We start from the raw sequence: 27013 nt of genomic DNA on the forward strand, positions 1-27013 counted from the left end.
GAAGTGAGACAAAACTTTATAATAAACTAATAAACTTAAAACCACCCCAAGTCAAGTGATATGTTTAGGATTGATATATCACTGTTGAGACTTGCATGCAACAATGTCTTCTGTACGACAGAAAGCTGATCTCACAAGCTTCATATATACAGATATCTGGACAGTTACATGGATCTGATGAAAAGTAGTTCATTAGGATTGGGGACCCGACTTGAGATAACATGATGGGTAGATTCATCCTTGTCACCTGTTCATCTCATTGGTATTAATAGGTGTAAATAATCCTCAGACTCAAAGGAATGTTAATTGGTATTCTGGATTACGGAATGTGACGCTTTGACTCTGGTGTAACATGATCCTTAACAGAGATGACTCTAGGGTGTGAACAGCAGACGTTGGGTATCACAGAAAGTGATTGCGGGATCGTTATATATTAGATTGAGTATTTATCACTCCCGATAAATGGGAGATATGTCCATGGATCGCTTGTGGAAGACTCGACTTTAAATCCTTGCAAGGTGATAGCTTAAGACTTGAAATACAGATTTCACTTAACCTATCTAATTTGAGTTGACTCGGCCTGTACAAGTAAAACGAACGTCTCGCTATATGTGACTTGACATTATCCATAGTCATAAGATTCAGTTCAAGGATGTAGTTGATAAAGGATCGAATTATACCGTAACTAATACTGAAAGGTCAACGACAGAATCAACCTGTCTTCTTATAGCTCTAGGGAAATGATTACGGACTTGCTAATCATATACTCTGTACATCATTCCGTTATGCAAAGATTAAATATAATTCTTTGAAAATTAATTTTAATAGTTGCATACGGCCAGAAGCAATAAGAACCTAATGGGTCGCACATAAGACTTGGAACCCAAAAGAGAGACAGATGTTAATTAATTGAAGGAAGCCCAACCGAGCCCAATAAGGCCCATTCACTAGAGGGGGGGGGGCGATTTTATGTATGGTAAATACATAAATAATTATTTTGATTTTATCAATCTTAATTAGATTAGGATTATGAATTAAATTAATTAAAGGATAAATAAGTTAGGAGTTTTAATTAGATTATAGTACTCCTATTATTATCCAATAAGGTTATTATTATTATCCTTTATATATTAGATATATTAATGGATAATGATTATGAATTCTATTCCGAATTGAATTCTTATTTCAATAACCTAATTCTATCTAACTAGGGATTAGATACAAGAGATTATAAATAACCCCCTTATAGGATTTTCGAAATCCGCAAGCTAAACCCCCTAGAGAATTTCGAATTCCACCCTAGAGCAAGAGAGAGAATTTCGACCCCCAGTTCGAGGACGAGATTTTCCACAGCTTCCTTCCGTTCAATTGATTTTCATCTTTCTTTCTTTATCCTTGATCTTGTGTTGATTAATTAGAGGTAATCTATTTTGGTTGTTATTCAACGGTTGATTCTAACTTGATCTTATATTTGTTTTGTTCTGTGCTCGGGAACTCGAAGTAAGAGTTGTGGGAACTTCGTTTGCAACGGTAGATAGAACATCTAAAAGGTATTTCTTCTTATCCCTCTTTATATGAAATAACGGTTAACGAATCTTATGGTTTATGGAAATAGGTTAAAATTTTATATTTCCGCTGCTATACGTTAGCCTATTTTTCCAACATTGGTATCAGAGCCATCGTTAAATCCGTTATTTCATATATGAAAATTTAGAAGTTTTTCAATAGGATTGAATAAATATTTATTGTTAGGTTAATTAACAAATAGTTTTTGATTAATTAATCCTAAAGATAAATAAGTTTTAATTACTTGTTAATTAAAATAGATTATGCGTATGTTCCTAATTATTTTGGTTGATAATCATTATAACAGAAACTATTGGTTTTATAGTTAGATTGATAAAATCAGTTTTATTAATTCTAAAGATAAAACGGAAATCTATAGTAGGTTTTCCTGTTTTTTGAAAATTGTTTTAAAACCGTTTTAGAACTGATATATATATATATATATATTTAAAATTATTAAAAAAATATATATATAAATGCGACAGCAGCTCGAGTCGCGCCTCGCGGCGCGACCGGCCACTGTCGCGCGGCTGCTGCCTCGCGGCAGCAGCCGCACAGCAGCCCAACCTCGGGCTCGGCCCGAGACCCACTTAAATTTTAAATTGTTTAAAATCAGTTTTATATATAATTAAATATATATGTTTCAGAAATTGATAGTTTTCTATTTTGGTTATCGAATGAAAATTTATTTAAAAGTTTGTTTTACCTATTTGTAAATCAAAAGTATTAAATGAATTAAAATCAAAATAATTGGGACGTGCATAATTAAAGTTTTGTATAGTTGTATTAATCTAAAAATTAATATAGAAGATACGAAACTATTAGAAGTAAAATTAGATGAAAGTTAATTTGATAAGTTAATGTGATTAACATAAATATTACATAAAATAGTTATGTAATCAACCAATTAAATTTATTTAATTGAGTCTATGCATGTTTGGAGTTATGGACATATTTGGACCCTCTTTTAGTCTTTTGGTATTTTTGAAATAGGGCCTGCGCGTCCTGCCTTTCTACTATCTATTGTAATTTCTCCTCTCATCTAATTCCCTTCAATTCAATTGAAGTTTTCTTTAGTAGTATAGAAATTAATATGTAATTTCAAGGCGCCATGGAGAAGACGGAGGACCTAAAGAGAAATATGTAATAGTTAGTATTTCCTTAGGTTTGCCCTTTTATTCTGTCTCTGGCTCGACGAAATAATTTAGATGATATGTCCATAACGCCAATGTATGTGTCTGATGTATGCTAAAGCAAATCAAGACTAAGTTAGATTATGAGACCTAAAATAAAATCCCTCATTAAAAAGTTAAGCAAATAAGCAAGTTATTAAAATCGGCTGTCCCTCCCTAATATTATAATTCAGCCGGCAGTACTGAGGGCCTTTGGGTTGTTGGGTAAACTCAAGCTCGGGGTCTTACGGTAACACCTGAATTATCGAAAATCACTTTTCATGAATATGGGGTAATACTTAAATTAGATTATGATAATTGGATGGGTAAACTCATGTTTTCATAAACTAATGGGCAATACGGTTGGGATTAATATGAATAGCATATTAGTTACTAATGTGGTTAGTAACCCAATAACCTAGGAATCACATTTAAGATGTGATTGATTACATGAATCTACCTAACGAATGAGACTAGCTTGTTGGGTAAACTCAAGGCGAAATCTCAAGAGTTAGGATCCTAGCTCACTAAAGGATTTGTGAAATTCTTCGAATTAATATGGAGGGCTATTAATTTGGCAAAATAGTGGGAGCAATCTAAAATAAAAAAAATGCCTATAATTTTAGATTGATATACTTTAAAGCAAATGAATAACATATGTTTACTCTTTCTCACTCTCAGGTTTATATAATCACTCTTAAAATCATGACTAACACCAATCTGCAAAACATACTTACCGATAACAAATTGAACGGTTCAAATTTCACCGACTGGTATCGCAACCTCAAAATTGTTTTGAAGTTCGAGAGGAAAGGGTATGTACTTGATACGCCAATACCCCCTTACCCAACGGATGATGCTCCCTACCAAGAATTTTATGCTTACTTGAAGCATAAGGCTGATGACGATCAAGCTGGAGACATCATACTTGCATCCTTGACACCGGAAGTAAAAAGGCAACTGCATGTAGATATGGATGCCTATTCCATGGTCAAGCACCTGAAAGAGTTATTTGTGAATGAAACTCGGTGCGAACGCTTCGAAATAACAAAGCAGTTATATAGATGCAAGATGCAGGTGGGCACATCTGTAATGGCACATTGTGCCAAGATGATCAGCCTTATCACCAAGTTTTCTAGTATTGGAGATGCGATGGACCGTGAACTAAGTGAGAACTTACTTCTTCAGTCCCTCCCCGAGAGTTACTCCCAGTTCATCATGAACTACCAAATGAGTGGCTTGCAAACCTCTCTTGAAGAGCTTGCAAATATGCTCGAGACAGTCGAGCCCAATATAAAAGAAAACGAGGAGATACCGGCCCTTGCTATTGAAGGATCAAAGAAAAGGAAAGGGATCTCTCCCGATCCAAACCATCCTGATAAAGGCAAGGAGGCTATGCTCACCGAAACAAAGGGAAAGGAATTGAAGAAGCCCAAAGGAAGGTGCCACTATTGTGGTGACGTGGGGCATTAGAAGAGAAATTGTTCTTTGTACCTAGCTACCCTCAAGAAGGGAGAAGCCGGGACTTCAACATCTGGTATGTTTTATATTGAAATAAATACAATTTCACAGTCTGAATCTTGGGTACTTGATACCGGATGCGGATCTCATATTTGTACAAATATACAGGAACTAAATCAGACTAAGGAATTGAAGAAAGGAAGCATAAACTTGCGAGTAGGAAATGGAGCAAGAGTTGCCGTCCTTGCAATTGGAGATTATGTTTTAAATTTGCCCTCTGGGCTTGTAATAGAATTAAGGAACTGTTTGTACGTTCCGCAAATGTCTCGTAACATTATTTCTATTAGCCGTCTTGTTGACGACGGTTTTCATATTTCAATAAAAGACAAACATTGCGATTTTTATAGAGATTCGATTTTCTATTTTTCAGGAATATCACAAAATGGGATTTATGTGTTAGATGACAAAATTTCTGTTTTCGCAATTGATACCAAAAGACATAAGCTAGATAATTCAACTTACTTGTGGCATTGTCGTTTAGGCCATATAAACAAAAGACGCATGCTTAAGCTACATCAAGATGGGCTTATAAATTCAATTGATCCTGAATCATTGGAAACGTGCGAAGCATGTTTAAAAGGCAAAATGACAAAGACACCCTTTAGCAATAAAGGTGAACGTGTATCAGACACTCTAGGACTCATTCATTCAGATGTATGCGGTCCTATGTCAGTCCAAACAAGAGGAGGATTCAGATACTTCATTAGCTTCATAGACGACCATACCCGATATGGTTATATCTACTTGATGAAGCACAAATCCGAAGCTTTTGAGAAATTCAAATGCTTCAAGAATGAAGTGGAAAATCAACTAGAAAAGAAAATAAAGACACTTCGATCCGATCGAGGTGGCGAATATCTTTCAGATGATTTTTTGAATTATCTAACTGAATGTGGGATTTGCTCACAATGGACACCTCCCTATACACCACAACACAATGGTGTATCCGAGAGGAGGAACCGTACCCTACTAGATATGGTACGATCCATGATGAGCATAGCATTACTTCCAAAGACATTCTGGGGCTATGCCTTGGAAACCGCCCTCTTCACCCTAAATCGAGTACCAACTAAATCCGCTAGTTCCACACCATATGAATTGTTCGTTGGTAGGAAACCCGTATTCTCATTCATGAGAGTATGGGGTTGTTCAGCATTTGTCAAACGCATTGCGTCTGACAAACTAGATTCTAAATCTGATAAATGTTTCTTCATTGGATACCCTAAGGAAACTATGAGATATTACTTCTATCATCCAGATGATCAGAAAGTGATAGTATCCAAGTACGCAACCTTCTTAGAGAAAGAGTTTCTCGAAGACACAAAAAAGGGAAGCATGATTGAACTTGATGAAGTTCATGAACAAGAAACACCAACTGAAACAACAGAAGCGATTGAGGAACCCGAAACAGTCCCATTAGATGAAACTGCAGTGCCACCTATTCGTAGATCACAAAGAGTTCGTGAACTCCCAGTTAGATATGGTTTTCTAGTGGGAGATGATGACGAGGTTCCTGTGTTAGACGACGAACCCGAAAACTACGAAGAGGCTCTTACTAGTCCAGATTCTAAAGCATGGCTTGAGGCCATGGATTCTGAAATGGATTCCATGTACACCAACCAAGTGTGGACTTTGGTTGATCCACCCGAAGGGATAAAACCCATTGGGTGCAGATGGATCTTCAAAAAGAAGACAGACATGGATGGAAAGGTTAGCACCTACAAAGCTAGGTTAGTAGCGAAAGGATATCGTCAGAAGCAAGGAATTGATTATGACGAAACTTTCTCTCCTGTGGCTATGTCCAAATAAATCAGAATAATGCTTGCTATTGTCGCTCACTACGATTACGAGATTTGGCAAATGGATGTGAAAACAGCTTTCCTAAACGGAAACCTGCTTGAGGATGTATATATGATGCAACCTGAAGGTTTCATATCAAAGGATGCAAACAAGGTTTGCAAACTTCAGAGATCCATTTATGGACTCAAGCAAGCATCTAGAAGCTGGAACAAGCGTTTTGACGAAACCATAAAACAATTTGGTTTCGAACAAAATTGCGAAGAAGCTTGCATTTACAAGAAAGCAAGTGGGAGCTCTGTAGCATTTCTAATATTATATGTGGACGATATATTACTAATGGGAAATGACATAGCTATGCTACAGTCGGTAAAAGTATGGTTATCTGGTAACTTCTTAATGAAAGACCTTGGTGAAGCAGCTTATATACTTGGTATAAAGATCTACAGAGATAGATCAAGAAGACTGCTTGGTCTTTCACAGGCTACATACATCGAAAAGGTGCTAAAGTGGTTTAGCATGCTTGAATCGAAACGAGGTAACTTACCCATGCTACATGGATTAAAGTTAAACAATCATCAATGTCCTAAAACCGATGATGATAAGAAGCGCATGGCTGTAGTCCCGTACGCTAGCGCAATCGGTTCGATTATGTATGATATGCTATGCACTAGACCTGACGTAGCGTTCACGTTATCTGTAACGAGTCGTTACCAAGGAAATCTGGGAGACGAGCACTAGATTTCCGTCAAGAACATTCTTAAGTACTTGAGAAGAACTAAAGATATGTTCCTAGTGTACGGAGAAGGGGATCTGAAAATAGAAGGATTTTCAGATGCAAGTCATCTCACAGATGAGAACAATTTTAATCCCAATCAGGATACCTGTTTATCTTGAATGGGGGCGCGGTTTGTTGGAAGAGTTCCAAGCAGGGAAGCGTAGCTTTCTCTACGACCGAGTCAGAGTATATCGCAGCTGCGGAAGCAGCAAAGGAAGCGGTTTGGATTAGAAAGTTCATTACAGAACTTGGTGTGGTGCCTGACATTGTAAATCCCATTACACTGTATTGTGATAACAATGGAGCCATTGCACAAGCAAAGGAACCACGATCTCATAATGCGTCCAAGCATTACCTTAAGCGATACCACATTATAAGAGAAATTGTGGCAAGAGGAGACGTGAAAATAGAAAGAGTACCTACAGAGGACAACGTTGTAGATCCGTTGACAAAGCCCTTAACCCAGAAAGTACATGATCGTCATCTAACTTCTACTGGGATAAGTTATAGAAACAATTGGCTTTAGTCCAAGTGGGAGTATGTTGGGGTTTAGTGTCCTATAGACAATTGTTCTAGGATACAAACTTAATGTAAATGAAGTGTTCTTTATATCATTTGTTTTAATGAGATATATGTTTTATAACTATATAAAGGCAATCCCTTTTAAGCACTGAATAAAGTCTAATAAAAGGAAATCCGTAAGTTTGTTTTAAAGTGATGATAAAGTGTTCATACAAGCATGAAGTGAGACAAAACTTTATAATAAACTAATAAACTTAAAACCACCCCAAGTCAAGTGATATGTTTAGGATTGATATATCACTGTTGAGACTTGCATGCAACAATGTCTTCTGTCCGATAGAAAGCTGATCTCACAAGCTTCATATATACAGATATCTGGATAGTTACATGGATCCGATGAAAAGTAGTTACTTAGGATTGGGGACCCGACTTGAGATAACAGGATGGGTAGATTCATCCTTGTCACCTGTTCATCTCATTGGTATTAATAGATGTAAATAATCCTCAGACTCAAAGGAATGTTAATTGGTATTCTGGATTACGGAATGTGACGCTTTGACTCTGGTGTAACACGATCCTTAACAGAGATGACTCTGGGGTGTGAACATCAGACGTTGGGTATCACAGGAAGTGATTGCGGGATCGTTATATATTGGATTGAGCATTTATCACTCCCGATAAATGGGAGATATGTCCATGGATCGCTTGTGGAAGACTCGACTCTAAATCCTTGCAAGGTGATAGCTTAAGACTTGAAATACAGATTTCACTTAACCTATCTAATTTGAGTTGACTCGGCCTGTACAAGTAAAACGAACGTCTCGCTATATGTGACTTGACATTATCCATAGTCATAAGATTCAGTTCAAGGATGTAGTTGATAAAGGATCGAATTATACCGTAACTAATACTGAAAGGTCAACGACAGAATCAACCTGTCTTCTTATAGCTCTAGGGGAATGATTACGGACTTGCTAATCACATACTCTGTACATCATTCCGTTATGCAAAGATTAAATATAATTCTTTGAAAATTAATTTTAATAGTTGCATACGGCTAGAAGCAATAAGAACCTAATGGGCCGCACATAAGACTTGGAACCCAAAAGAGAGACATATGTTAATTAATTGATGGAAGCCCAATTGAGCCCAATAAGGCCCATTCACTAGAGGGGGGCGATTTTATGTATGGTAAATACATAAATAATTATTTTGATTTTATCAATCCTAATTAGATTAGGATTATGAATTAAATTAATTAAAGGATAAATAAGTTAGGAGTTTTAATTAGATTATAGTACTCCTATTATTATCCAATAAGGTTATTATTATTATCCTTTATATATTAGATATATTAATGGATAATGATTATGAATTCTATTCCGAATTGAATTCTTATTTCAATAACCTAATTCTATCTAACTAGGGATTAGATACAAGAGATTATAAATAACCCCCTTATAGGATTTTCGAAATCCGCAAGCTAAACCCCCTAGAGAATTTCGAATTCCACCCTAGAGCAAGAGAGAGAATTTCGACCCCCAGTTCGAGGACGAGATTTTCCACGGCTTCCTTCCGTTCAATTGATTTTCATCTTTCTTTCTTTATCCTTGATCTTGTGTTGATTAATTAGAGGCAATCTATTTTGGTTGCTATTCAACATTTGATTCTAACTTGATCTTATATTTGTTTTGTTCTGTGCTCGGGAACTCGAAGTAAGAGTTGTGGGCACTTCGTTTGCAACGGTAGATAGAACATCTAAAATGTATTTCTTCTTATCCCTCTTTATATGAAATAACGGTTAACGGATCTTATGGTTTATGGAAATAGGTTAAAATTTTATATTTCCGCTGCTATACGTTAGCCTATTTTTCCAACAACGACAAGTTGCGACGGAGCAACAACCAATGAAGGAAGCTGCTCATACCGAAGGGGCAGCGACCAAACCGAAGGGCCGAGCAAGGTGGAGACGTCCAAGCAAGGCCGCAAAGAAGCATGGTGGGCAAAGAGGCGTGGCACACCCAAGGATGTCAACGAGGACGTTGCCAAATGGAGTGGGGGAGGATGTCACGGCCCGCCTAAATTCATCTGAGGGAAGGCCCAAGCCAAATGCCCAAAGGGCTAGGAGAAGCGGTCCAGGGGAAAAACGGTCATTTTCCTGTTCATTGGGACATTGCGGGACATGCCGGTGGACATCGGGCCAATCATATGTGCAGGTGTGCACAAGGCAGCCGGGCAGCGGGCCCGTGCCTGCCGGGGGAGAATTTGGCCAAGAGAAGGTCCCCCCTATAGTGTGCCTTATACCAACTTGGGTTACATTGTCGGTGGACATTGCCAAGCCCCATACACCACAAGCTTCCCACAATGGGTGTTCAAGGATTCCAAATGTCTTCATATTTGGTACATATATCCTTGGAGTCAATATGGACCTACGATATTTGGAAAGTGCGGGGAAAATATTAAGTATGGCAAAAATTACCATGATGGAAAGTTGCGGGCCCGAGCTGGAGCCGTCGGGCCCGTGTGCGTGCCAGCAGGCACAATTAGCCTCTGTTCGTGCGGGGCAAGCAGGCAGCAGGCCCAGGGACTGCAAGGAGTTGCGAGCGACGGCCAGGAGCTGCAAGGAAGCCTGCCGACAGAACCTCAGGTAGCCGAGCTACGGGCCCAGAAAATTCCAGTCGGGCCCGGAGCGTGCCAGAACGGGCCAGAAACTTCCGGAACGTGCCAGATTTGTCCGAGGCGTGCCGAAATGTGTCGGAACGTGTCGGAATAGTTCGGAAGGTACGGGAAATAATCCAGAATGTGCGGGAATGGTCCGGGAAACTTCTAGGGACATCTTAGAAATGTCCCAACCTTTCTTTATGTTTCTTATTTGTTCTTTTTCTAGATTATTCTAGGATTTTATTTGTGTAAATTATTCTAGAACCTTCCTAGGTTGCCTATAAATAGGAGGAAGGTGTTCATTTGTAAAACACATGACACAAGACACAAAAGTGGAAGCAAGTGTGAGTGCTCTAGCCTTTGTAAAGCATTCTTTTCTTAATAAAGAGTGTTTTCCTCACTTAACATTTGTGCAAGATCCTAGTTTTCCGCTGCATAACGTTGCCTAGCGTGTGAGCTAGCAAACGAGGTTAAGGCTGAACTAGTAATAGGGGAGAAATTACTAGTGCCGCACGGTCGACAGATAGTCAAGAGGCTGTGTTCGTGACACTGAGCACATGCCGTCCTAGTATCCTGTTGAGCAGACTGTTTAGGCCTTATTTTCTCGCCTATGGATGTCTGTCCTAAGCACATGGACAGCCATTCTAGACCATCTCCCCCTGAAAATTTTAACCTCATTGTTTTTTTTTGGACTAATATTTTCTCTTTTCTCTTTCCAGGCACCATCTAAGAATTCAAAAGGCAAACAAAACTGCATTAAGTATATTGCTAAGCGGAATGATCAACAAAATTGCATTAAATATATTTCGCATCCTACAAACAATACAACTAAGAATGTTACCGCCTCCACTGTCGTTGCATGTTCTCATCTTCCACCAGACTATCTTGGAGGATAATAGGAATACATATGTATTATGTATTTAAATCTTATCAAATGGTAGAATAGGTAATTTTACATTATCATTAGGTCAAAGGTCTCTGTATAAATACTAGGTCCAGATAATGATGGACTCACCCTTTTACTTTACAAATCCAATCTACTTTCTTCTTCAACGTTTGTTATGGTATCAGAGCATTTCTCCCAATTTCTGCATTTTTCTTATTGAAGATTTCTACTCTATTTCTTATTTTGATTCATTGGATTACATCATTTTTCAGTCTTTCATATTCTTGCGATCTTTCCTTCTTGTGCAATATGTCTTATGTTGCAGCAGTTATTAGAGGAATTGGCAATGATAATGGAAATCGGAATGGTTCCGATCAAAATCCCAATCGGAATGTTGAGGTTCCGATTCCTAATCGTAATCAAGAGTATCCCAATCGGAATGTTGAGATTCCAATTCCTAATCGTAATCAAGAGATTCCAATTCTGAATCGACGATTTGATGAATTTCTTGATCCAGAGATAGGCAGGAACAACAATCGTGGGTTTGCAGATGTGACTCAGAAGCCGGCAAGTCCGTTCTTTATTCATGCAGGCGAGAATCCTTCTTTTGTTCTTGTGACTCAAACCCTCACGAGTAGAAATTATTTCTCTTGAAGTCGATCAATGAAGGGTTCGCTTTTGGCAAAGAACAAGTATTGCTTTGTTGATGGTTCAATGCCATTATCTGTTATTCTAGTTCAGAATCAGCCAGCTTGGCATCGTTGTAACCAGATGGTCCTTTCTTGGATCAAACATGCTTTGTCACCATCGATCGCTCAATCTATTATTTGGATCGACACGGCAAGAGAGGTCTGGAAAAACCTCAAGAATCGTTTCTCACAAGGTGATGCTCTTCACATAGCAGAGTTACAAGATGAAGTTTTGGCTACCACTCAAGGTGATTTGTCTGTAACCGACTATTATACTAAATTGCAAGTTGTATGGGAAGAGTTTATCAATTTTAGGATTGTTCCTTCTTGTACTTGCATGCCTGGTAGTGAAGAATCTTGTGTTGCTATTAAAACAGTGAGGAATTACCAAGAGCAAGATTTTGTTATTAAATTCCTAAGAGGTTTGAATGCTAACTTTGGAATGGTCAAATCCCAAATTCTGATGATGGAACCCTTACCGTCTAAGGATCGTGTGTTTAATCTTGTTATCCAACATGAGAGACAGTTAGAGGGGGTTCATATGCAGTCTTTTTTAGCTGAGTCTAATGTTCATTATGCTAAGTCTCAAAGAGGGGAAGGTTCCAATATTCATCAGAATAAGAAGTTTTATAATAAGAAAGGGACAGTTTGTAGTTTTTGTGATAAAGAAGGTCATACCATTGACCAGTGTTTCAAGAAACATGGGTATCCACCCAATTTCAAACACAAGAAGAAGTTTGCAGCCAACATTGTAACAGAGGAAAATGGTGTGGAAGCCTGTCAACATAATTTTGTTCCGCAAGCAGCCAATTCTCAGGTTCTTGTTCCAGGAAATAACCAAAACACCTTCAATTTTACTCCTGATCAGTGCGCTAAGCTCTTGCAGTTGCTTCAAGGGATGGACAAAGGTTCAGGAAATATAGAACCTACTCTTCATGCTATTACTTCTCATCAATCCAATGTTGCTACCAATGCTTTGTAGCCTTCTTATTACACAGACACTACAGGTACACATCTTTATACAAATTATTCACATTCACCTGCTGTTTCTTGGATTATTGACTCTGGTGCCACAGACCATGTGGTCAACACCAGAGCAACTTTTATCAATTTACATCCTATTGCTGACAAAGTGGTTCATTTACCTAATGATACTACTATTATTGTCTAAGAAAAAGGTACTGTTCAGTTGTGTGATGATTTAGTCCTAAAAGATGTCCTGTTTATTCCTGGATTTACTTTAAATCTAGTTTCAGTTTCCAAACTATTGCATGATAATGATTGCAATGTAGTGTTTGGACCTAATGGCTGTGTTTTTCAGGCAAATACCACCCAGAGGAGGATTGGTACAGCTGAAGAACATAATGGCTTGTATTTTTTCAATTTTTCGTTACCTAAGGTGCATTGTTTTGCACATTCTTTTTCTTCTTTGACGGATATTGATAAGCATGTGTTTCCTCTATGGCACTTTAGATTAGGTCATTTGTCTGATTCTCGTTTGAAAGAATTGTCACATCATGGAATTTCAGATTGTATTGCTTCTAAGAATTATGTTTGTCCTGTTTTCCCTTTAGCAAAACAGAAGCGTTTATCTTTTCCTGTTAGTACTAGTGTTTCACAGGCTAGCTTTGATCTCATTCATTTAGATGTATGGGGGCCCATGCCTGTTGCTTCTATATCTGGTTATAGATATTTCTTAACAATAGTTGATGATTATAGTCGTTATACTTGGGTATATTTTTTGCACAGTAAAGATCAAGCTTCTAATGCTATTACAAAGTTCTATAATTATGTCTTTACTCAGTTTGACAAGCGTATTAAAGTTGTTAGATCTGATAATGCAAAAGAATTGCATTTGGAATCTTTTTATGCTTCTGTTGGTATAGTACATCAATTGTCATGCACTTATACTCCACAGCAAAATGTTGTTGTAGAGCGTAAGCATCAGCACATTTTACAAGTAGCAAGAGCATTGAGGTTACAAGCAGGTATCCCTTTAAGTTTTTGGTCTGATTGCGTGCTTCATGTTGTGCATCTTATTAACTTGATTCCTACTCCTCTTTTAGGCAATGATATGCCATATAAATTGTTATATAAGGTTGAGCCTATAATGGATACACTCAGAGTTTTTGGATCGCTTGTGTATGCTACTGTGGTTGTTGGTCATAAGAAAAAATTTGATTCAAGAGCTCTACCATGTATAATTGTTGGTTTTCAGTCAGGTATGAAAGGTTACAGGTTATTTGATCTTATTCATAGGAGATATTTAGTATCTAGGGATGTTGTGTTTTACGGATACATATTTCCATATCCGAAGTTTAAAGATCAGTCCCTAGAGAACTTGACCACTAGTAGTTGTGAATTTGTGGAGTCATTGCATATGGAAAATGAAACTACTAATATAGCAGATAATGTTTTAGTTCAGGAACCTGTTATAATCAATAATGAATTGCTAAATGATACTGCTGAGGTTTTAGGAATCACTGACACCTCTGTTTTAGATGGTCCTCTATCTGATTCTAGTTCTGTTCCGTCTGACACTACTCAACACGTCACACAGTCTACTAGGAATCAGAGTACACCACAACTTAGAAAGTCATCCAGAACTAGACATGCTCCTCAGTACCTGAGGGATTTTTTCTGTAATTATATGAGAGTGAAAAAGGATATTCATTCTTTGAAATATCCATTGTCTAGTGTATTAAGTTTTGACAGATTTTCAGACAAACAGAAGTCTTATTCTTGTGCAATATCAATAGAGCCTGAACCTAAGAATTACAAATTTGCGGTTAAGCATGATTGTTGGAAAGAAGCTATGGAAAAAGAAATTCATGCTCTCCAACAGAATGAAACTTGGGAAATAGTAGACCTTCCGAAAGGAAAAGTACCTATTGGGTGTAAATGGGTATATAAAGTCAAATTAAAAGCAGACGGCACCTTAGAACGATATAAAGCAAGACTAGTTGCTAAGGGTTACACACAAACTAAGGGTATAGATTACTTTGACACTTTTTCGCCTGTTGTTAAAATGACTACGGTTCGTTTGATTCTAGCTATTGCAGCGATAAAACAATGGGGACTTTTTCAGTTAGATGTAAACAATGCCTTTTTACATGGCAATTTAGAAGAAGAGGTTTACATGACTTTACCTGAGGGCTTTCAAACAGAAGGTACCAATAAGGTTTGTAGATTAAAGAAGTCGCTATATGGCTTAAAACAAGCCAGCCGGCAGTGGAATGCTAAATTGACCGAGTCGTTATGTTCCTTTGGTTACAAACAATCTCCCTATGATCACAGTCTTTTTCTAAAACAAACACCAACTGCCACCACTTGTCTTTTGGTTTATGTGGATGATATCATCCTTAAAGGGGATGATAATAAAGAAATAGAGGCTGTCAAAATATTTTTGGATAATCAATTTAAGATTAAGGATTTAGAAAATCTTAAATTTTTTCTAGGGAATGAGGTTTGCAGAAATTCAAAAGGAATATTCCTTAATCAAAGGAAATATGCCTTAGATTTATTATCTGATGCAGGTTTGTTAGCAGTAAAACCATCTAATGTTCCTATGGATTATACTCTCAAATTGTCTAAAAACACAGGTACTTTGCTTGATGATAAAACTGCATATAGGCGTTTAATTGGTAGGCTAATATATCTGACGACAACCCGTCCAGATATAGCTTACTCAGTTAACCAATTGAGTCAATTTTTAGATTGTCCAACTGACATTCATATGCAGGCAGCACTAAAGGTTCTCAAATATATTAAGTCTTCTCCAGCTCAAGGACTTTTTCTGTCCGCTACTTCATCGCTCCGGCTACGGGCCTTTAGTGATTCCGACTGGGCTGGTTGCCCAGATACAAGGAGGTCTGTTACTGGTTTCACAATCTTCCTTGGTGATTCTCTAATCTCTTGGAAAAGCAAGAAACAACCTATCGTTTCCAGGAGCTCAACGGAAGCAGAATACAGAGCTCTCGCTGTCACCACATGTGAACTACAATGGCTACAATATCTTCTTACTTCGTTAAAAATTCCAGAAACAACGGCAACGATTTATTGTGACAATAAATCAGCAATTCACCTTGCTCATAACCCAATCTTCCATGAACGCTCGAAACATATCGAGATTGATTGCCACTTTCTTCGAGAAAAAATTCAAGCTGGCGTTGTTCGCTTGATGGATGTTCCGACCACATCGCAATTAGCTGACATTCTTACCAAACCGTTATCATTGAAGCCATTCACAGATTTGGTGCAAAAGTTGGGTCTTCTGAATCTCCACCGTCCAGCTTGAGGGGGGCTAATAGGAATAAATATGTATTATGTATTTAAATCTTATCAAAGGGTAGAATAGGTAATTTTACATTATCATTAGGTCAAAGGTCTCTTTATAAATACTAGGTCCAGATAATGATGGACTCACCCTTTTACTTTACAAATCCAATCTACTTTCTTCTTCAACGTTTGTTAGAGGATCATTGACCTCACTAGGGAGCATGATCACTTGAGCATTCATTTTCTTACTCGTACTATATCTTACTTACTAACTTATGTATATATTGTTGCTTGTGATTTGTAGGTTCTACTTGGTCTTTATTTTTCTTCTTATACACAATGTCTATTTTTGTGAATTTTTTTTTATTGTTTGTACTGGTATTTGTTTTATTTTCTTTTTGTTTTTATAATGCTGCCTCTTGTCACACTACTTAAAGAAACTATGTTATTGTGTGCCTTATTTGTCAGGAAAGGTTATTTCTTATACCTCCTGCTTGTGCTTTTACTGTTTGTATTTTCGTCCATTGAGGACAATGTCCTATTTAAGTGTGGGAGTTGCTCCATTTCCTTTACTGTTTTCTTAATTCTCCCGTTTACATGAGTTATAATTGTATTTGGCTTTACTGCTTCTTTGGTAATAGAGAATCAGCTCCTCCATCTCATGTCAACTGATTGTCTCAAAATATTGAACTGGTTAATTGTTTCAGGAACTTGGTGGAAAGTTACTCGTCGTCAACAAACAATTTTTAAGTGATTACTGTCAAAGTGTCTGCCTTTATATGTTAAAGGCAGACGATAATTATAAATTGCATGTAATGTAATTACCTAACTGGTGTGGTATATTTGTGCTACTAATTTTTAAATTTTTCTTTTGTTGCAGAAACCAAGTGCACTTATGTCTGAAACAAGACTTCCCCTGTTCAATTCAAGTGAGTAAAGCACTAATTAAACTTTAATTTTTTTCCTGAATATGCCAAGAAATACATTTCTTATCCAATTGCTTCAACTATTCCTATGTTAAGGAAAAAATGATTTGTTTTCTTATCCAATTTTTGTCTATCTCTTCTTATCTGTTTATTTTATGAGTATAATGCATATCTTCAATTGCCATAGGTTGAAGTTTCTCGATCTATCAGATTTCTCAATGTTAAACTTTGTAGACAAAACCATGATTTCTGACAAGGATAATTAATTTACCTAGGATTGTAAACGGGGTAGAGTGGGGACAAAGAATGGCTCCTTTGTATTTTTGTTGTAGGCAATCTTTTCAGAAAGTTTAGTATGAATTAGTTGAGATACATATTTTACCACTCTGTGATGAGTGAATCCCATGAATCACAAAACCAGAGAATGACAGAATGAATAATTCCCAAATGATTGTCTATTTCATCATACCCAGCAAATGGGAAAGAAAGCAGGCTATAAAGCCAAAATACAAAGAAACAAGACAAAAGAGCAAAACAGAATCCTTGGACACCCTACACGTGTCTAATACAAGGACACAAACTAACGGTAAGAAAACAAAGATGCTAAACAGTACTACAAGCAAGAAAAATAACTAAAACAGTCCTTCAACAATATCAGAATTAATCCTTCAACTTCAACACTCCCCCTCAAGCTTGTGAGGTAGACAAGGTGTAGCTCCAAGCTTGGAGACATGTTTCTGATGAGCCTTGACAGGAAGAGCTTTTGTTAAAATATCAGCAATTTGGTCAGAGGACCTGACATGAGATGGGACAATAGAACCAGCCTTCACTTGATCGCGCACATAGTGACAATCAATCTCTATGTGCTTTGTGCGTTCATGTAGCACAGGGTTAGCAGCTATTGATAAGGCTGCCTGGTTGTCACAGTTTAAAATAGTTGGAGGCAGGTTCTTGATGCCCAAGTCTTTGAGCAGGGAAGATAGCCAGGTAACTTCACATGTTGTAAGAGCCATGGCTCGATATTCTGCTTCTGCAGAGGATCTGGCCACCACAGATTGTTTTTTGGTCTTCCAAGAGATTGGAGATTGCCCAAGAAAGATGCAAAACCCAGTGGTTGATCTTCTGGAAATGGGACAGCTTGCCCAATCACTGTCACAGAAAGTTGTTAATTCAGCAGCAGAAGATGAAGCAAGTAGAATTCCTTGAGCAACTGTGCCAATTAAGTATCTCAGTATTCGTTTTGCAGCTTGAAGATGAATGGTAGTGGGTTGATGAAGAAATTGAGTAAGCAATTGCACAGGAAAAGCAATGTCAGGCCTGGTGATGGTAAGATAAATCAACTTTCCTATCAATCTCTGATACAAGCTAGGATCAGGTAAAGGATCTCCTTTTTCAGCTGTTAGTTTGAGAGTTCCATCAAGAGGGAGTTGCAATGGCTTAGAGTGAAGCATGCCAAATTCTTTAAGGATGTCTTGAGTGTATTTCTTTTGAGACACAAAGAATCCTGCAGTTGATCTATCAATCTCCAAACCCAGAAAGTACCTTAAAGACCCTAGGTCTTTCATGTGAAATGACTGTGACAGCATAGCTTTAACATGTTCAATAGACTCAAGACAATTTCCTGTAATCAACAGGTCATCCACATACACAAGAATTACAGTGATTGTTGATGAAGTTTGTGAAACAAACAGACTGTAGTCAGATTTAGATTGAAGGTAGCCCAAATCAATGAGAGTAGTTGACAACTTTTGAAACCATTGTCTTGGAGCTTGCTTAAGCCCATACAATGATTTTTTAAGCCTGCAAACAAAAGGATTAGAGCCTGCATGATTGGAATTTATAAGCTGCTCAGAAATCCTGCAACCATAGTGTGTGTATCCCTGTGGCATTTTCATATATACCATTTCATTCAGATCCCCATGTAAAAATGCATTGGTGACATCCATTTGAAAGCAGTGCCATCCTTCAATTGGAGCCACAGCTAAGAGTGCCCTTACTGTGGTCATTTTTGCAACAGGTGCAAATGTCTCAGTGTAATCCTCCCCTTGCTTTTGTCTGCACCCCAAAATCACCAATCTGGCCTTATGTCTCTCAATTGTCCCATCAGGGTTGTACTTAGTTTTGAACAACCATTTACAGCCTATGGCCACCTTTCCTTGAGGAAGAACAACCACCTCCCAGGTTTCATTTGTTTCTAAGGCATTCAGCTCACAATTCATAGCATCTACCCAATGTGAACATTTTACAGCATCTTTGAAATAAATGGGGTCAGATTGAGATGTCAAAATGGCAAGGAAGCATGAAAACATTTGATTGACTTCAGTACTGACCAGATTAGTCACATATGGAGTGGTGTAGTCTTTGAGCCATGATGGGGCATTGTGAGATCTAGCAGACCTTCTTACAACAGGAGAGCTGGATGTGTTTATAGGAGGGTTAGGTTGGGAATTGGTTGGAGAGTCAATTTGATCAGTGTTTTGGGTAAGATCTGTAGCAGAGGTATCAGCAGGGGTGTTTTCAAGTTCATCTGAGTTGTTGGGACTAGACAGATATAGATATTCTAGCATATCAGGCTGAGGTTTGACAAGGTTTGGAATGGGGATAGGGTGCATGTATAATTTTTGTGATTCTGAATGGAAGGGAAAAACTTTCTCATGAAACAACACATCCCTAGAGATGAAGACCATGTTTGTGACTAAGTTCAACAATCTATATCCTTTTTGTGTTGGTGGGTAACCTAAGAACACACAAGGTATGCCTTTAGGTGACAACTTATCAGAGGGAAACTCAGGATTGGTTGCAAAAGCCAAGCATCCAAATACCTTTAAATGATTGTATGTGGGAACTTTCTTATGCAACATCTCATATGGTGTTTTATTGTTTAAGATGGGTGAGGGCAATCTGTTAATTAGATGAACAGCAGTAAGAACACAGTCTCCCCAGTAAGATAAAGGTAGACCAGCTTGGAATCTCAGGGCCCTTGCTATCTCAAGTATATGCCTGTGTTTCCTTTCCACACGAGCATTTTGTTGAGGTCTCCTTACACAAGATGTTTGATGCACTATTCCATTCAAAGAGAAGAAATTTTGACAGTGAATGTCATCAAATTCTAGGGCATTATCAGATCTTAAGGTCTTTATGGCCTTATCAAAGTGAGTTTTGACATAATTTGTGAAGGTAATTAGGACAGATAGAGACTCAGACTTCTGTTTTAACAAATACACCCAGGTATTTCTAGTGTGATCATCCACAATAGTGAGAAAGAACCTATACTTACCCCTGGTTTGGACTTTATACGGCCCCCACACATCAATGTGAATGAGGTCAAAGGAACCCTCAGCATAAGACTTGCTTAGTTGAAATGGCTGTTTGGTGAACTTAGACAGGGGACATGTTACACAAATCTTAGTATGACAGCTAACAAAGGGCTTGACACAAGCTATATGTTGCAGTTTTCCTGTGGAGGCATGTCCCAGCCTATGATGCCACAGTTCAAGATTATTTTGAGCAATTTTAGAATCAGCAGCAAGACACATTGAATTATCAGCATTATTCAATTGTTTCAAGGTAGCATCTGCATCATTGTGATCAATCAAGTAATATAGACCATTTCTGGCCTTTCCAACTCCAATCAATTTTTAGTGCAAGAATCAACAATTGTGCAGTGAGTTGAATGAAATATTACCTCACATTTACTATCTCTGGCCAGCTTTGGTACAGACAGCAAGTTGTGTTTGAAGTATGGGACACATAGGACACCTTTCAGTTCCAGCCCATTAGACAGCTCCACAGATCCTATGTGAGATATAGCAGCTGTATGTCCATTAGGAAGGTGAATTGGTGGAGCATTTGGTGACAGGACAGGATGTTTCAAGCTCTGCAGAGATGGTGTCATATGATCAGAAGCCCCAGAATCCAATATCCATTCAGTTGATGATGACACAGCAGATTGACATGATATCATCCCTGAGAAATGTTCAATTTCTTCATCTGTTTCAGATTCCTTTTGCTGCTGATACTGAATTTGAGGCAACAATTTCACCAGTTGCTCTAACTGTTGTGGTGTAAACAGCAATCCCCCTGTGTTTTCTCCAGCATTATGTACTTGTGCTGCAGCAGCCAGTTTTGTGCCATAATTTGATTTTGAACCAGATGCTCCTTGGTTCCATTTTGTTCCTTGGAAAGGAACATTAGACTGATTCATAGTCTTAGCTTTTGCTTTAGATTTGGAATGCCATTTAGGGTAACCTATAATGGTCCAACATCTATCACTGCTGTGATTTTTTCCTCCACAGGCAGAGCAAATCTGCAATTTTTCACCTTGAGTTTTGCTAAACATTGCAGACATCTCAGAATCAAACCTTTGAGGATTCAAAATTTCACGCTGAGCTTCTTCTTGTTGTAACACTGCAGAGGCAGTTTCAACAGAAGGAAGAGGACTTTGTAAGAGAAGATGACTTCTCTGAGCATTATATGATTCATTAAGTCCATTCAAAAATTGAAATAGTCTTGCCTCTTCCTGTTGTGTATCTATGGCCTTTTGGAAAGCTTTAATTTCATCAGTGGTCTCAGTAATCAATGGCAACAAATTAAGTGCATCTAGCTCTTCCCATAATGATTTCATAGTAGTATAGTATTCATCTATAGTTTTATTGTTTTGTTTTTCATCAAACAGCTCCTTACTGAGTCTGTATTTTCTAGATCCATTCGTAAGAGCAAACCTTTTCTCAAGGTTAGACCAAATATCCTTAGATGCAGTCATAAACATAACAGACTTTTTAATACTAGGAGAAACATTATGAGTTATCCAGGCTATTACCATGTTGTTGCAGGTGTCCCATATTTCGGCTTTGGTTTCATCATCAGTCGGTTTCTTCACAGCACCGGTGACAAAGCCCAGCTTGCGTTTTGACGCCAGATTGATTTCCATGCTTCTTCGCCATGTTCTGTAATCACAGCTACCTTGCAGTTTATCAACAACTATTGAGCTTGCACCATCAGATGGGTGTAAAAACAGAGGATTCAACATATCTTGGTGAGTGATTCTACCGTTTGACATGTTCAGAAGATTAGAAGGAGAGAAAGAAAGTTTTGATTTTGAATATTAAGAATTTTGTATCAGTAAGAGAAAGTCGAGAGGAAGAAGGAGAAAAGAGGAGTATAATCAATGATGAACAAAATTAGGGATTTCTGACTCTTCTAGGTAATGACCTGCTCTCTGATACCATGATGAGTGAATCCCATGAATCACAAAACCAGAGAATGACAGAATGAATAATTCCCAAATGATTGTCTATTTCATCATACCCAGCAAATGGGAAAGAAAGCAGGCTATAAAGCCAAAATACAAAGAAACAAGACAAAAGAGCAAAACAGAATCCTTGGACACCCTACACGTGTCTAATACAAGGACACAAACTAACGGTAAGAAAACAAAGATGCTAAACAGTACTACAAGCAAGAAAAATAACTAAAACAGTCCTTCAACAATATCAGAATTAATCCTTCAACTTCAACACTCTGTAATATGTATTGCCTAGCTGTTGTAATTTTTGTCGACAGAAGAATTACAAAATGAAACTAAACTAAATGGGTAGAAGTTTTACACATACTCTTTGTTTCCTTGTATTTAAACATTTCACTAATATTGAGTTCCAATTTGCCTCTTCGACCAAAATGTACTGAACATACATGCAATTACTGCTTTTGGAATCAATAAAAGAAACTTGACAGAAGCTCATTTTTCACATTCATATTGGTGTTATAATGCCATTCAATATATATGTATATTTATTATTTCCAATAGTATGGTATGAGATCCAAGTCTTAAACATAATTACTCAGCGTAAATAACAATCGTACTCCTTACATTAAGACTTCCATCCGACCACACCAATGATGCGGACACCATCTCATCTTCGTTCAAACTTCCACCACTAACAGTCACATTGAATGACTTCTTCTCATCTTTGGATTTGAAGGAGAGGACATTAGGCACCACACAGATCTTAAGTTTCGAATTTGTCGAAATCTCTGCTTTGTAGCTCGAATTCGATTTGCCAACATTCGTCACTGTTCTGGTAAAGCTAACTGTGAATGACATACTAGATTGAATTTTGGCAGTCATAGAAGGGTAGTTCAAATTCCTTGGTGATTCATTTGCACCTTCAGGACAATTAATACTATTATCTCCTGAAATGAGTCTGAGCCTATCTCCTCCATAGCCTAAGCTGCAGAGGAATGTTATGTAGTCGGCCTTTTCAGCTTCATACACAAGTCCCGGATTTATAGCTCCGGAAGGGTTAATATGTCCAGAACCATAAGCGAATTCAGCACCGGAATTCATAGTAGAATTCATAGGAAGAGCTACACAAGCATGAAACTATATCAATTGCAATCAAGTGATAATTGAATAAGAGGAAACTAATGATAAAAAAAATATATATACCAGTAGTCATAATTGCAGATTGAATTGCCGAAGGAGACCATTCTGGATGAAATGTTTGAACATAAGCAGCTACACCAGCAGCATGGGGACAGGCCATTGAAGTTCCAGATAGTATGTTGTATTTAACTTTCCGCTTCTCGTAATAGCTACCAGTAGGTGGAGAAAGAGGAAATGCTGCTAATATATCTATTCCTGGTGCGACTATATCTGGCTGCATTACATTGCTTTGCATTACATTCAATCAAATCATATATATTCGTTATAAATTCTAGTGAACTAATAGTTTGCAAATAGCTAGATGTACCTTCAAAAGATCTTGAGCAATTCTATTTGGCCCTCTTGAGGAAAAAGAAGCAACTAAAGGCGCGGTTGAGTCTTTGATCTCCTCGCTTTTTAATATTTTTGCTACTGGATGTCTGCGGTTAATGTTAGGTAAGTATTTCATCCATTAAGAAGATAAATCTGTAAAACTTATATATGATATACATACTTTGAGGATTTCATGTAGGATTGTAAAGAACCAAAACTTTCAGCATTTAAAACAACTGCAGGTAATGGCCAAGGATAGGAAACATCTTCTTGGGTGCGTTTTCGTTCAAAGATAGAACCAACAGCACCAGCTCTTGTTGCCCCATCTGCTCCAGCTTCATCATCACAAACCACAATCTTCCCCTTCACACGACTCTCGTTTAGACAAGAGCGAGAGCAAGAACTGAAATGCATCGAAATTCATATCAATTTCTGCTACCTATAAACCAAAAACACTTGATTTTTGAACTAGAATTGATTTACCTCGCTTGTGAATCTGAACAGGTAGCGAGTTTTGCATCGATTCCATTAATCAAAGGAAAGTTTTTGCCTTTTAGATCAAAGGAATTAACCGAATTCCCCTGTTTTCATTAAACTATGCATTAGTATGAAGCATGAAAGGACTTTTAATTGAAGAATATGGAAGAGATGAGATTCATACTACTAATGTCATTCCATTTCCAAGAATAACTTTGGTAATAATTCGACGATCAATGCTGCTTGCACCGACTGAGAGTGTCCATGGTGCCGTACTTGACAGAGATGCTAAAGAAGGACCACTATTTCCAGCAGAATGAGAGGTGATTATTCCTCTCTCCATTGCATGAAAAGCTCCAATTGCAATTACATCTGTATGAAAAGGATGTGGAGTTCGGGATCCTAAAGAAATGGTTAAAACGTCGACTCCATCGGAAATAGCATCATCAAAGCCAGCCAAGATGTCTGCTCCACCGCATCCCATGAAATCACAAACTTGATAGGCAGCAATCCTAGCAGAAGGTACTCCTCCCCTTGCAGTACCATTGGCTAGTCCAAAAAAACTTGCACCCTTTACTTTGTTCCCAGCTGCTGTTGATGCAGTGTGCGTACCGTGACCAAGATAGTCTCTTGCTGTGTTAGATCGAGATCCATAATATCGAGCTCCAATTAGCTTGCTGCAATATCAACATTAAGATCCAGATGTTAATAAAACATGCATATTACATGCAGAAATATAGTTTGGGTAGAATCATATTAATTAGTACTCGTTGCAGGTGAAATTTGGACCGCCTTTACAGACTCCTTGCCACTTCATTGGAGGAGTAAAAAACCCTTGGTCATTGAAACTTTGTGATTCAGGCCATATTCCGGTATCTAAAACACCAATTATAACATTACTCTTGGCACTGGGATGTTGATGTTCAGTCTCCTCAAAACCCATAAAACTCCAGGATCTTGTAGTTTGAAGCTGATAAGTTATGCTTGGGAAAACCGAGACTACTTCCTTTGAGCCTATGAAGTGTTACAAATGTATATGGCCATGGAAAATGTAAGAATGAGAGGAAGTATGAAAATAAATAGATATGCGTGAAAGGAGTTAAAGGCCTTAGGCATTTTGGACATCAACTATGAAATCCAATTCAAAATAAATAAATAAATAAGAAGGAAAGAACGGGTTCTTACATTTTGAGAGCTCGAGTAAGATGATCTAAGATTGGAGATTTAAGGCATGATGAAGTGATTATTAGATTTGTTAATGTATCAATCTATTTTTCAAATGAACTTTACTTATGAAAAAAAAAACGAGTTTCCAATTTTCTTAAATTACAAAAACATTCACGTTGACCATAGTTTTTGCCACATTAACATGGGAACACCTCAACATCAAATTTGAATTATTATCTTTTGGTTGGTGATTTTATGTGATTAATTATCATGTAAAGACATGAATCCTTGTCTAATATATGTGTGCTCCAGATTACTACATTTGTAGTGTTCGTATCTCAATTTCTTAGTTTCTGGTTTGTTTTAAAAAACCAATACATTGTAGAACTTACTTTGAAGCTGTTTTGCTTCATAATCAGAGAGCATAGCTGCAAATCCATTGAAACTCCTTTTGTAGCTTGTGATTAACAAATGTTGTGCCGAGCTGGAAGCAGAGAAAAAGAGAACAATTTAACACACAACACTATGAAAGAAAGATGAGAATTTGAAGCTATGTTGCACGGAAATGGAAACTGAAACAGATACGGGGAAACCGAAAAGAAATGGAAATGAAAATGGACACGAAAAACTGAAATGCTAATGAAGAAGTAAATAGTGATTTGACAGTACGTACCTGGTCTTAATAACTCTTTGAAGCAGGGTAAGATGGTGTGATGATGGAGAGTATTTCCCTTTAGGTAGTGAACCCATGTACACAATATGAAGCTGCAAAACCACATTTAAACATTATACATATACAGGTTTAACTATAATTCAACATTAATTATTTACTTGCCTTCCTATCTTCATCTGCACAGACACTGAATGAGTTTATAGTGAATATCAGAATTAATAGGCTAAAACAATGAACATTAGCCATCTTTCAGCTGTTCTGAAGCTTCAAAGCCAGGAATGCTATTTTTATAGTCAAATTTATTGAAATAAAGCATGTGAGTATGGAAGGTTTATATTTAGTAAAAGAGAAAATCAGGTCTAATCCCTCGTAATCTAACTCAATCATACCTCATTACTAAACAGATTTTAATTTATTAACTTGATCTTGGACCAACTGCATACAATCCAAATATTTCTATTTGTCATCATTGTGATCAGTTGACTAGCTTTTTTACATTTACATTTACATTTGTTTGTGTAGTAGCATCAACAAGTTCAATACCATGAACTGGATATATTTTACCGGATTATTAATTATCATATTATCTAAGCTATTTTTACTTTTATGTTTTTATCTTTTGTTTTCTTTTGCTCATTTTTTTAATCCACCTAATTTTTCATATTTGTCATGTTAATTTATTTATATGAATTTAATTCATAGTATACTATATTTATTAAATTTAATATCTACATACAAATTTATTATGTTTTATACAATTACAATTTAAAATTTTAATATGTATTATTATCATTTTAATAACAAAAAAAATTAGAAATATAAATATATTGACATAAAAAAAAAAATCAATCCAATATACATATATAAATACATAAATATAACAAATAACAAAACTTCTTCGAAAGAAAAAAACAAATAACAAAACACTATAATAACAACAACAAAATCTTAGTCCCAAAATGATTCGGGGCCGGTTAATATGAACCGTCATACGAAACCGTGAAATCAAAATTCTCTCCCTCCACTCTGTCATATTCACTACCATATTTTTCTCAATCCCCAATAAACTCATATGACTCTCAATCACCATCTTTCAAGTTTGCTTAGATCTTCCCCTATCCATCACCATTGCATCACTTTGCC

General features: G+C 37.2%; 1 protein-coding gene across 1 annotated transcript; it reads right to left on the reverse strand.

Annotated features, from left to right (window-relative positions):
• Positions 1-22458: 22458 nt before the first annotated feature.
• Positions 22459-26147, reverse strand: LOC136232533 (subtilisin-like protease SBT4.4). Its single transcript, XM_066021752.1, has 10 exons — positions 26033-26147; positions 25871-25962; positions 25590-25681; positions 24798-25044; positions 24215-24707; positions 24037-24134; positions 23735-23956; positions 23549-23660; positions 23245-23455; positions 22459-23162 (listed from the first exon to the last, which is right to left on the reverse strand). The coding sequence occupies exons 1-10, from the start codon at positions 26114-26116 to the stop codon at positions 22633-22635; spliced, it is 2181 nt and encodes a 726-aa protein (XP_065877824.1). The 5' UTR covers positions 26117-26147; the 3' UTR covers positions 22459-22632.
• Positions 26148-27013: the final 866 nt, after the last annotated feature.

The sequence above is a fragment of the Euphorbia lathyris genome, chromosome 6 (genome assembly GCF_963576675.1).
Source record: "Euphorbia lathyris chromosome 6, ddEupLath1.1, whole genome shotgun sequence".
In the NCBI taxonomy this organism is placed as follows: domain Eukaryota; kingdom Viridiplantae; phylum Streptophyta; class Magnoliopsida; order Malpighiales; family Euphorbiaceae; genus Euphorbia; species Euphorbia lathyris.